Source organism: Equus asinus, chromosome 5 (genome assembly GCF_041296235.1).
Source record: "Equus asinus isolate D_3611 breed Donkey chromosome 5, EquAss-T2T_v2, whole genome shotgun sequence".
NCBI lineage: Eukaryota > Metazoa > Chordata > Mammalia > Perissodactyla > Equidae > Equus > Equus asinus.
Window position 1 is genome coordinate 32,724,293 of NC_091794.1, and position 13,659 is coordinate 32,737,951.

The 13,659-nt window shown below is 39.2% G+C and overlaps 1 protein-coding gene across 18 annotated transcripts in view; it reads right to left on the reverse strand.

Moving 5' to 3' along the window:
• TP63 (tumor protein p63) overlaps window positions 1–13,659 on the reverse strand; it is a 224,431-nt gene that overhangs the window by 13,129 nt on the left and 197,643 nt on the right. For 9 of the 18 annotated variants that reach the window (XM_044771294.2, XM_014843375.3, XM_044771292.2 and 6 more), the window contains 3 exons: window positions 13,324–13,460; window positions 11,056–11,138; window positions 8,604–8,740 (listed from right to left, as the gene is read on the reverse strand). In XM_044771294.2, the coding sequence (XP_044627229.1) occupies window positions 8,604–8,740; window positions 11,056–11,138; window positions 13,324–13,460 (357 nt within the window). Of the gene's footprint in view, window positions 1–1,229; window positions 2,645–8,603; window positions 8,741–11,055; window positions 11,139–13,323; window positions 13,461–13,659 lie in introns of those variants that run through there. The other 9 variants (XM_014843376.3, XM_044771293.2, XM_070509209.1 and 6 more) reach the window with 2 other exon arrangements.

Consider the following 13,659-nt stretch of genomic DNA (forward strand, 5'->3'; position numbering starts at 1 on the left):
ATGTGGTAAGAGAGTCAAAATTCTTGAGAAGACACAAATTCAAAGTCATCTCTCCCTTGCTAGGAATGCCTGGAATTCCACCACAGGATTCCCTCTTTTGTCGTAAATTTCCATTGTCAATTAAAAAGCAACACTCTTAAGTAGAATTTGAGATACCTCAGGGTAAATTTATTTCTCCAAACCATTTCTGAGGTGCAGAATCTGAGAGGGAAAAGGGAGACCGGGGGTAGAGCAAAAACTCCCTAGTATGAGGAAGGTCAAAAAAAGGGAAAACATGGAACATCAGAAAAGAAATTGTTCTTCCTCTCCATTTTGCCCGGTACTGCCCTGCCTGTAAGTTTTCTCTCTAGCTGGGCCATCCAGCTTCTAAAGACAGAGGGCAGCATGTATTCTCTAGCTAGATTAACCATAATTATAAAATACTGTCCATCAGTTCAAATATGTGCATTCAAATAAAAGTCGCCATAAACACATCAAAAACTTACATAAAAATAATGTTAAAGAAAAAAACTTCTGAAAGAAAAAGCAAATGTTTAAAAAAACTAAACATACTCATTAACCCTTCAGGGGGACTTGTGAATCAAAGTTATTATGTTAATTGAAAACACTGCAAATGTAACAAGATTATCTGATTTTGCTAATATACATTTATCTTAGACATAAAGACATTTTCCCTAAGTATTTTTTCTAAGCTGCTAAATTATTTTTATTCAGAGCAACTGTTTTTAAAGCTTTTAAAATTAATTACTCAAAGATCAGAACATACTGTAATTCTCTAAAAAAAGCATTGGACAATAGGTTCCGCTGTAGATTTCTGGGTGAATATTTGCTAGTGTCTATGTCACAGAAGGCAAATTATTTCATAAATTTCAATTTATTTAAATTACTTTTAGTAAATTTGGCAAGTCCAGATGTAAGTTGAGACTTGTTCAGAGGTGTGACGTTACAGCGCCCATCTCCTCACGATGAAACGAAACATTCCCAAAGCTAAAATATGTTTTCAAGTCAGTGTAGGCATTGTAATTTATTTTTAGCATTGATGACTTTGATACAGAGTATTTTAAATAAACACACCAAACACTAACAGAAGTGCAGACAGAACCAAATGATTGCTCTGTTTTTCTTATTCTCTACACGTACACACGATAGTTCAAACACTTAAATGAAAATATTCTAGTAGTTAAGGAATAAAAAAAAGCAAAAGAGACAGAAAAGAAAAACAGCAAGATAAACCAAGATGCAAAAGTTTATTGAAAATTAAAATCACACATCCGTAAAGCAACAGCCTCAATAACAAGAAATCATTGTTGTGGTGACACAGAATAAAGAGCTGGTGATCTGGTGTGGGGAGATAGAGGAAGGCAGGGATTTTTAAAGTCTTTATACTATTCTTTTAAAATATGTTTTTAAAACAGAAGGAAATAGATTCTCTAAATTCTTTGAGCCAAACAAGAAAGTCATCTACTCTATTTTTAATTTTTAGGTCAGGAGTGGTGATTTTAACACGTGTCTGCTTGGACAGCACTCAAAACCTAAATCTCCGGGGGGAAAGAGTTTGAGCAGTGTCTGCAATATGGCTAGTTTTATGCGGGGTTTGAGGGGTAGGAGCTCCAATCAAACAAATTAATCATCAATTTGGTGAGAGGACTTTGAACTCCATTTTGGGCTTTGAAGAATGATATATAACTGCCTGGAACAGTATCACTAGGGTGGTTTTACCCTCCCATCAAAATGACAAAATAGGTTTGCCCGCCTTGGCGTCTAAACAACAGTTTTGGGGACAGGTCGGGTTTTCCACGAGCAAGGACGACTATCTTATCAGATGCTGACATACGGCGGCAGTGGTAGGATCTGATACAGCATTAATGAACTTTCTACCTACACAGGAGGGGAGGATACTAATAATGCAAGTTTTCAAAAAGAAGAAAAGAACATCCCCCACATTGGCTGTTTACAGTAATCATCACCTCTCTGCCCAGCAGTACACTTGACACCTTCGTTTGTTACTATTTGCAATATTCTTGCATGACCAGCATTAAAAGGGCCTGACTGAGTCCCTCAGTCACTTACAATTTACTTATGCACAGACAATAACAACTTTTTCTCCTTTTCTTAAAAAGACATCTTAAGTTTGAGACCTGCTCAATAGCTTCTTCATGAGTTTTCAGACACAACAGAAGGTAACAGAAAAGGGTTCCAAAAAACATCTTAATGCCCCTCTTCCCAGCCTGAGCCCCTCCCTCCCAAGAAACAACACAAAAGCTCACAAACACAGGGGTTCCTGACTGACCAACACTAGATCTAAGACACACAATCTGCAGAAAATGTCCTTTCTTGTAAAGTTTTGAGTCCCTTCAAAAGATTTTCTCACTAGTGGCTGTGTGCCTTTGAGCAGTTGGGTCTCTGAGCCAAACTGTCTTCAAGTCCTGCATACAAGGGCTGGATACACACACACACACACACACACACACACACACACACACAGGGAAACACAACAAATACACACGCTCAAAATACAGAGACAGGGCTCTATGGGTACACTGATCGGTTTGGGAGGTTGGAATGTCTAAAGAAGACGTCAGATTGTTTCGGAGTTTCTCTCCGGGGCTCCGCAAGTTCATTCCTGAAGCAGGCTGAAAGGAGACTGCAGAGGGGAACCAGAGAAAAGAAAAGATGAAGGCTTAGGACTTCATATATTCAAATCAATTGAATACAGAAACACATCCTCCTACCTTCATGATCATAGTATAGACAGAATGGCATGCCCTTAAGGCTATTTTTGCTCCTTCTTCTTTATCCTCCTTTAAAATTATTCGGAGGTGACTTCTCAAGCTTTTTAGGAAGAAGAAATGATATAAGGCGTGGTAGTCAACCAGAACTATCAGAATCACCTGTAGAACTTAAAAAAATGTATTTTCCCACTTAGTTTCTGAGACTAGGCTGGGGCCCAAGCATACATTTAAGAAGCTCCATGAGTGATTCAGTTGAGGACAAGTGAGACAAGGAAGGTCAAGGAACTCAGCACAGAGCTTGGCATATCGGACTCGATTCATTGAAAAAGGGAATGCAGAGACAAGAATTAACTTTAATATTTTGTAAATGTCATCCACCCAATTATGATACCTCATTACTGCTCCTGTCTCGCCTAACTATGAAGTATGAAGAAATATGGTCTTATCAGTCTGGGGGCTGTGTCATCATGCATTGTAAAGAACTATTAACGAGCATTTTGAATGTGCCCAGATGGAGATGGATAAATATCTTAATCCCTTCAGTCACAAATTTGCCTATAGATGCACATATCAAACTCATGAAAGCAACTTTTGCATAATTCAGAAATCAATTATGCTATAACGATGCCAAGAACAGATCAGTTTATTTTGCTAAAGGTTGTGCAACCCCACGAACTGTCTGGAAATTGTTTCCCAGATGGCTTTTGAATCACATTTGGTTACTCCTTGCAAAGAAACAAAGTCATTTTCAGTTGGTTAGTGCTGGGATTCAGTGAACCATCTCAGCAAGAATTGGTACCATCATAAAGAATATGCCAGAAATCAAATTAGTAGGGAAGCAATTTACTGCCAACTAAAGAAGTATAGCTTTGACTTCTTGTTTGGATGTTACATTTTAGGACGTCTCTCGGAGCAAGGACTGAATGAGACAACATGCAGAAGTCGTGTTTTAGTTATGATATGAGCATATGGACCAAGGGAGTTCAAACTTTGAGACCTAGAACTGAGATCAGTTCTGCAATGAGGTGTGAGAACTTTGAAAAGTGATTTAATCTACCTTAGTTTAATGCATCTGAGTTTTTTCCTCATTACCAATTTGGAGCTAATAAATCTCTCCCCTGACAACCTCATAGCATAGCTGCAAAGTTCAAAAAGTATCACTGTGCAGACTGTAAAAGCTTGTGCAGTTCCATGACCTGTAAGCCTGAACCATGTGAATCTGCCAAAATTTACCTGTTTTTAATCTATGAAACTGGCCATTTCAAACAAATATTCTGGAAATGTGGACGATTTCTAAATCAAACTTAGAAACGTGGTTTATCACACCTTTCAGTGAGATAGAGGGAGATTTGTGTCCTTCGCGCTCTTCTACATTGAAAATCCTGAAAATATTGCTTGCTTCTCCCTTAGATACATAAATATGAGCAAAAGCTATCAATGTTCATGAAGAAAATCATAGACAAATGAGCTTAAGGAAATAAGACTTTACACTGAAACCACAAGGATAAATATCAACTGACAGATACAGAGTCAGGAAAGAGGGAATACATGCTTGCTTTACTCTTAGAACTTTTGTGATTAATGAAGCTGACCAGAACATTGCAAAGAGCTCTGTCTTCCAAATCTGAGTCTAGTCTTAGCTTTATTATGAACTGGCTATGAAATGACAGGTGTAGTTTATTAGGCCTCAGTTTTCCAATCATAGAATGAAGGGGTTAGAACTATGGTCCTGAGGATCCCGCTCTGCTCCAGTATCCTCTGACCTGTGTTACTAACAAGCCACAATCAACAAGTGATCATAAAGAAGAAGGAAACACTAAGGATGTCACATATTTGTATTAAAATTAAAATGAATTCATCCCGTAGAAACTCAAAAATAATTTTCCAGATGAAAGCAAGAATTAGGGTAGGTAAAATTTTAATAAAGTGATGTTGGTCTGAGGTCAGGATGGAAGCCAAGAAGGAGGATAAACTACAGAAAAAAGTGAAAAAGAAATAGCATTGGTCTAAAGTATATAAGTCAAAAGATTGCTAAGTAGGTCTCAAGGGCTTCTTTAAAGCTGTCTTAAGAGTTAACATCTCTTGAAAATATGAAGGCGAGGAGTCTAGAGTTAAGAATGGGTCCAATTTATCTTCCTGCTAGATTCTGGCTTTATAAACATAACCCTCTATGTTTATACCAGTGTGAGCAAACCAACTAAAATCAAATTTCTTCATAAATGGTATAAAGCCTACTTATATCTATAACAATTTGATTCATAAAAACTCAGTGTAAAATTTACCCTTCATAAAGCCTATGATCATGAAGGTAATTGCGAAGGAATTTTTGAAAGAGGAAAACCATGCACAAAGGAAAAAGCAAGCAGAGAGAAAACACACAGCGGGAAACTAATAGAGTAAACTAAAAATATTGCATTGCCACCTTGTAGAAAGTGTATTCCCTTCCCACTTATTTTTCCTCTACTATAAAGAAAAGTACAAAATTGATTCCTTACCAGCATAAAATTGGTACTATGTTTTTGGAAAGGAAATCACAGGCTATTATAGGCATTTTCCAAGCTGATTTACTCTTTTCAAATGATTGCCAGGGAATTAGATTTCCATTTTTCTCTGTCTACTCATTCATGCTCTTTTTGGAGATTTACGTGAAAATAAAAGAGCTGAAAAATCTCAACTGAAGAATACAGCAACTGGAGAATTTACATATATCTATCATTGGAGACCCACGTATACATAATGTAACAAAGGCATAATTAGACCAAATGTCTATATTTGCAAAGATTTCCTTTTGCAGTCTGTTAGATTTCCATGCACAAGTTACCACAGCTGAAGTTAGCTCTTATCCACCGTGAGATAACAACTCAAACACATGCAGCGATGCTTTTAAACGGACACCACAGAGAACTAGGAAGCTACTAATTCTTCTCTATTTATCTACGGCCACACGTACAAAACAGTGAAAATAGATCTCTAAAACCTTTGGGGCTTTTTAATATAACACAATTTTCAGACATATTTTCTTCTTTGATGAAATAGATTGTTTTATGAAATACAAATTATAAATAAAATAATTTCCCTTGAGACAAATGCCAGCCAGGCAGACTGGATAAGTTCTAAGCACTGGAAAACTCATCATGTGGGAACAAAGGGCTGTGTATTTTCATGTACTCCAAGTAAACAAACACAAATAGTATACGCCCCCAACAGACAGAGGTGGGTCCTCTTAGCATGTAAAGTTTCTAAAACTATGACACAAAACTATTCCCTTTATTGCATGATCTAGAGAAGCTGTTTAAAATTGTCCTATTAACTTAAATGATGCTGAGAATAAATTTCCAGAGCTTTCTTAAGATTCAAAAGGTGTTCTAGTTGGGAATTCACCATGAAATTGTAAACAATGGGAAGGCAGGAACCCCATCTTTCTCATCTCTATCCTTTACGTTTTCACATAGCAGATCAGTAAAAGTTTGCTACATGAATCAAGTGCAGTCTTAGCTGATGACGGGGTTGCATGATTAACCATATTTTGTGTCTGAATGGGCATGTCTAACTTTCTCAGACAAAAGAGATCTCTGTTCAAGGCTGTCATTTTGTTAGACACTGAAATGTCACCTTAAAAGATTTCCTGAAACCTTTTACTATCTTTCTACCTTAGAATATACACATTAGCTTCCAAATACTCCCATCAAAATATCTGAGCCTCAAGAAGCAACGAAGGAAGAGGCACTCATTTATCTAGAACAAGGATTGGCAAACTACAGTGAATGACCCAAATCTGGCCCAAAAGCTAAGAATGGTTTTCCACTTTTAAAAAGTGGGAAAAATTCAAAAGAGGAAGAATAGTTTAAGACAGGAAAATCAGATGAAATTTAAATTTCAGTGTCCATAAAATAAAGCTTTATTGTAACAGCCACTCTTATTTATTTACATATTGTCTGTGGTTGTTTCTGTGCTACAAAGGCAGAACTGAATTTCTGCAAGAGACCATATGGGCCAGAAGGCCTAAGATATTTACCATCGGTGCTTTATAGAAAAAAAGGTTGCCAATCCCTGTGCTAGATAGTCAGATATTCTAAACCACAACATTTAATAAATATCAATTTGATATGACATAACTTTTCTTGTTAACTGGAAAAAAGACAGGAAACTATCACAGAGCAACTAGTTCAGCATGAGTTACTGTATAATTCTTCTGAGGTCATTTTGGCTGAGCCAAACATTTCCAGAGTGAACTGAAGGCAACTTGAGAGTTTCTTAAATATCATGACATGCATATCTTGGGGAAGGCATATCTGCTCTGGGTCTGTAAATGATGTTACAGGTCTGTTTCTTTGATCCCTGTTGTATGATTTTATAAGAGCTAAATCAGCTTTGCATTCGAATATATTAACATAGTTCTATCTGTTATCTAAAAGATCTATAGGACTGGCAATGGGAATTTGTCTGCACCTTGAGTTCTAATTCTACTTTGGAATACTTGGTGTCCTCAAGGAACTTCCTGATTAAACTTTCCACTCAGCCTTACACATAAAACCTTATAATTACGATTTGCAAAATTTCATGCTAAAAGTATATGGTGAGATCTCTTTCAGGCAAAAAAGAGTCTTAAATGCTTAACTAGTCTAAAACCCTTTAAAAAGAGTCACTTCATTTCTATCCCTCTGCTGCCCACCCCACAGCCCGTAGCCCATAGGTACTCAAGGATGTTTCCTGACTATCAGAGATGCAGCCCCGCCTCCTCAACTGCATTCATGTTGATTAAAAAAAAGAATAATGAGCCCTCTTATTACAATTTCCACAGCTCTCTCTCTATAGTAGCTAACAATATATCAGAAAAGAACCATTATTTATTGTTCATTCACATTTCTCTTGTAAAAGACAATCTTTGCCTTAGGCAAGATGGTTTTGGCTTCGTTTCTTTTTGCCTTAAGAGTAAAGTCAAATGTTTGAATTATTCAAATAGGCCAAAATATATACATTTTACATCTATCTACAGAGACTCTGGCAACGCTTCCAGTAGACACAATATCTTAATTAAGCTAACAAGAGATAAATCTTAACCACAGAAGGGTAAATATAAACAGAGTTCTGATTCACCCACTTCCCTGCCTTTCACAAGAGCTATTCTGTTCTGGTTTGTCATAAAACAATTAACATCATCAAAGACCCAAGTGTCAAGGTAGAAACATATAAATAGGTTGTATGTATCTTCTAAAATGGTTGCAAAATCTGGCCCAATTTGTGTAAAAATGTACTGCATTTCTGGAAGACAACCCAGAGCAGAGATGCTAAAACATGGCAATATGATGCCACTTTGCCCTTCTGCATCCAGACATTTTCCCAGTAAGCACGCACTAGGTCTCAATCCTTCTTAGCACAGCACTCAAAGAAGTCACTTTATAGTAAAAGCTGCATGCTATCCCTAGTCTGTAACTGATTTCCCAAAAGCGGACTGTATGCATCCCAGAAGATGTACAAGACAATTCATTGTGGTGAGGGAAGATTACACGTTTTCAAATATATACAATATTATTAGAATAGAGTGTGTGCTCAATTTTCTATTATTGATAGATGTGTATGGATCAGGGGTATAAACGGCAGAGCTAACTGTTAGTGTGAGTCTCTTAATAATTTACCTGATACGGTTTGTATTCAATTTCAGAAGATAGGCAAAATTTCTTAAAGTGAAGGTGATAAGAAACATAGAAGTTTGCTGAAACTGAAAAAGGAGCCCCACACTAGCTCATCTGACCCTCTTACATTCTGCTGTCTCATAACCTCACCTTCTACATCACCCACCAATCACGCTATTGCTGATCCGAACAAATAGGCACTCTTGCGCCTCCTAAAATGACACATTGACACACTCACTGTTTCTGAAGTAAGTGCTGGTGCTGCTGCTGCTGCTGCTGCCTGTAGGTTTCAATCGTGTGCTGAGGAAGGTACTGCATGAGTTCCAGCGACTCTTTGATCTTCAACAGCATTTCATAAGTCTCACGGCCCCTCACCTGGGGAAGAGAGCAGAAGGAAAGAGAAGGAAAAATGAAGAACTGCAGAGCTATCAGAAGTACAGTCAATCCTCACGTTTTGTGGATTCACTCATTTGTCTACTTGCTAATGTTTATTTGAAACCTGAAAATCAATACCCGCAGCACCTTGTGGTCATTCGCAGACACGTGCAGAGCGATGGAAAATTTGAGTCATCCATGCATGTTCCCAGCTGAGGTGGAATGAGATGTTCTGCCTTCTAGTTTCAGCTCTTATGTTACAAACAAGTCTCCTTTTAGTAGTCTATTTAGTGCCACATTTTTCACATTTTTGTGATATTTGCTTGATGAGTTGGCTGTGTAAAATGGCTCCCAAGTGTAGTGGGGAAGTGCTGTCTAGTGTTCCTAAGTGCAAGAAGACCACGATGTGTCTTATGGAGAAAATATGCATTCGATAAGCTTCACTCAGGCATGAGTTACAGTGTTAATGAATCAACAGTATATACTAAATAAGGTGTCTTTCAAGAGAAACACTCATAAACCAAGGTTTTGTATTGATCAATTGCTGAAACGCTGTAACCAAAAGCTCATAGGAACCGAATCCTGTATTTCCTCTAGGAGAAATGATTTCGTATTTGCTAGTACAGTGTTCACAATGGCGTGATAAAACATAGCTACTGCAAATAACGAGCATTAACTCTAACTGTCTCTGGAAGGATAAAAGTTTTCAGCTGAGTAAAGTGTACTTCTCTCTTTAAGACACTCTCACACTAAAAAGTATGAGCAGGGCCAGGACTAGGGTGAGGCCAGTGGACACGCAGCGCATTTGCAGGGCCCTGAGAGTGAGTGCCTATTGAAATTCTGCCCCCTGGACACACTTCACCTGCCTCACCCTTGTCCCTCCCTGAGTATGAGAGGCAGAGTTGGTCAGAATTCAGATATTGGAAGGATTTTCTCTACCTTTTGTTGGGTTAACTCCTACTCATCCCAGATCTCAGATCACCTTCTCTGAGAATCCTGACCTCCCTCTTTCAGGCCGAGTTTTCCATCCTTCCTACATGCTCCCCCAGTCTCAGGCCCAGCTCTGCTGAAGCATTTATTTCATTACCTTGTAACCGTTTTCCTCCTCACTAGGAGGCAAGCTCTTTGAAGGTAAAAATTATATCACACTGATCTCTAAATGCTCAGGGTCTGGCATATTTGCCATTCAACAAATAACCAAATTTTGTTAAAATAAAAGAGTTTTTCTTTCTTCACACACTTCAGCTAAACTCCTTGGTCAACTCTTCACTAAAAAGACGTAAATGATTACAGGGTACCTGCTTCATTAGTACAAACTGAAATTTCATAAAAAAACAGCTTTTCAAGTGGTTCCTATCTCAGCAGCTGAAAACATTTTAGGTTTTTTGGAATATTTAGTATATCAGGAAAATGTTTAACTTAAAGTTCACTAGTCAGTTTCCATATGTAGCCTGGGAAAGAAGACACTGAGAATCTTAGTTCACTCACCGTCTGCTGGTTCTTACAGTAAGCAGCTTATTCCCCTGATGGACAAGGCCCAAATAAGGGAGGGAAGCAAGTATGGCACACCCAAACCTGTTGAGGTGTTTCAGCTTCAATCGCAAGGTGGCAGCTCCCGGTCAAATCCCTTGGCCTTGCTTGTCTGTGCTGCGTGTCAGTTTAGGTGGCATCAAGGGCTATCCTGATTACCAAAACTTTGCTGCCACTGTAGATGGCAAAGCCCTAAGGTAATAAGAATTCAACAAACTGCAATCCTAGTCTAAAAAAGGGCACCTTAGTGACCTTGAGACGATTACTCTTCCTTCTAGGAGTGAACATCGCTCTTACACAACAATTGGGCCGAGTCTTCTGGCCATTCGCATATAATTGAGGATTCTGCCCTGCTGGGCTTTCTTTATAGCACTCCCTGAAAGAAATCACGGTTCATTCTCTATCATTGTTGTATGATCCACGTTGTGAACTCTTTCTGACAAAATTTTAGTGCTAAATTGCTATGGCCATGCTGTCGAGGATAAACTTCTTCTTGAACATGAAGGACAGATTCATTTTAAATATTTGACTAAGAAAAATTCTATTAGGAGGGTAGCTTTGACTGGGTGAGTAATAAGTTGAGGAGCACACACTACTAATATATTCCAAAACGGTGAAGGGAAGGGATAATTTCCTGATTTTGCAAACAATACATTCTGTCTTATCTCACTAGCCACCATCACCCCGATCTCATTGTCACAGACCATCAGAAGACGACCACAGAGTAAAAGCTCGCTCAGAGAAGGTGGAAATGCAGCAGTCCTGAAGGCCCAAGAGAGACTCACTGGTAAGTATAACAGTTCATCATCTGGAGATCTTCGTTTCTTGATGGACGTCATCTGGATGCCATGTGTGTTCTGACGAAAAGCTGGTGGAGGAAACATGCAAGTTTCATCCTGGGAACATTTCTGAGGCAATAATACATTTATTAAACAGACAATAGCACCAGCAAAACCCGTGAGATTAGTTTCCAGTTCTAATCATCCCTTTAATTGGTGATGATTGCTTTTACATTAAGCGTAAACCTAACAATAATAAGGTGGGGGGAAGGCGAGGCAGGACAAGTGAAAGGAAGAAATTCGAGATGGTGGGAAATGGCCTTTGGCCTAAGGAGTACTGCAGGAATCCCTAGGTCACACTGGCGTGTGTCTGTGAGCAGCTGTTAAGGAAAGGAAGATAAATTGGTCTGTGTTTTATTTTTCAGGTCATTTATCTTCCAAGGAGGTAAATGCACGTTGAAGAGGCTGTCTTGCCAATCCCTTCAGCCTTGTGCGTTCACCCCTCCCACGTTAGTACACACATCACACAACTTCTGACAAGCAGTTTCACTTTCCAGGACCTCAGTTTTCTCTTGGTAAATGAGTGAATTAAGCTCATAAATCCCTAAGATTTCCCAAATTAGAAACCACACCCAGGATCCAGGGTATAGAGATGATCCTTTTATCAAATTTCAGATGATCTGTTTTGGTTTTTTTTTTTTTTTTTTTTGCCAGTGGGGGGAAGATTAGCTCTGACCTAACATCCACTACCAATCCTCCTCTTTTTGCTGAGGAAGATTGGCCCTGAGCTAACATCTGTGTCCATCTTCCTCTACTTTATACGTGGGAGGCCTGCCACAGCATGGCTTGACAAGTGGTACGTAGGTCTGTGCCCGGGATCTGAACTGGTGAACCCCACGCTGCGGCAGCAGAGCATGGGAACTTAACCGCTACACCACTAGGCCAGGCCCAGATAATCTGTTCTTACTGAAAGTCATTCGTTTGTAGGTGACTGAGGTGCTCAGGGAAGAATATAGGAACTATGCTACCAGACAGACCCAAGACCAAAATTACAGTGGGGATCAAAGTTTTTATATGTATAGAATATAAATATATATATATATATATATATCTCATGTATATATATATATAAAAATAATATTTATACATGATTTCTTGAGGAATAATGAGAGAGAGTAAGAGACTAACAGACAAAGCAAATCATGCTAGACAAGAAGTTGATGGTGACTAGTTGTCATAGCATTCTGTTGTTCTGTAAAACACAATACAATTTCTCTTTCTTCTCGATACTAATCAGCAATAAGATTAAAACCTTATTTCATGAAATAAATCATAGTGTGGTGTACTTTAAAATACTTGTAGTGATATCAGGCTTATGCAAGGCACCTTCTAGAGTGAAATCTCACAAGTTAGAAGCACATGTGGATCAGTAGTTTTCAAACTTTGTTACCTGGAGGGCTAGGCCTCTGTGGGGGTATACCTCATGGGCAAGGTGTGGCTGTGAGCAGAGTGTGGAGCCCCAGACCACCCCCAAGTCCTGTGCCCTCCAACTAGAGCAGCTTTGCTTTCATCTATTTTGCATCGTGGGTTCCTTGAAATATTTTGTTTTTGAAAAGAAGTTTGAAAACAAGTGACTAAATCCTTAGACTCACTACACATGAGGTCACTGATGTCCCAAGAGGGTCATATCTGTCACGTCCAGACTCAGTGAAACCCAGATCTCCATATTCCCCAGGCTATGCTTTGTGAAACGCATTCTTAAATCTCCCTGTTCCCACAGACTCATGAGGTAGGCAGCTGTTATTTTCAGCCCTCATGCTCAATAACAGAAAGATAAACTGATACCAATAGGCTGAGATATGGGCTCTCAAACTTTAGCTGGCCTTCGAGTCACCTGGAGGGATTACAAACATCTATAGCTGGGCCTCAGACCCGGAGTTTCTGATTCAGCAAGCCTGAGAACTAAGAATTTGCATTTCTACCCAGTTTCCAGATGATGCTGATGCTCCGGGTCTGGGAGTCATATTTTGAGGATTGCTGGACTAAGAAATCCTCACAAAGACTACCCACTTTTGTAAAGCTGTAGTGCAACCCTGGAGTCCATTTCAGCACTTCCATCAATGTTATAGCTGTTCTCACCAGCTCTGAGGCCTCAATTTAGCCTTGCCCCTAAAGCCCTTAGGTCTTATTATACAGCTTCTCAAATATCCCTCGCAAGCCCCCGTATCTGGAGAAGACTCAACCCTACCCCATTTGGCCACTACAGCTACTTACGGCGCTTCGTACCATCGCCGTTCTTTGTGCTGTCCGACACTTGCTGCTTTCTGATACTGTCTTCATCAGCCTTCCTGTCTCTCCCTGGGCAAGCACAGATCCGGGCCTCAAAGCAGCGTCGGCCCAGGACTTGCCCACTAGGAATTAGAGAAGAGGGGAAGAAAGGGTTAAATTAAAAGAATTTTAAAACTTCCCTGGAGTGCTCCCATTTCCACTTCTGACACTGACCATCACCAGTGCACCACCACCAGCAGCTCAGTCATGGCTGCTTTGAGAATGGACCCAAAAGCATTTGGCAGAACACAAAAGTGCTTACATGCCACAAGCAATATTAGT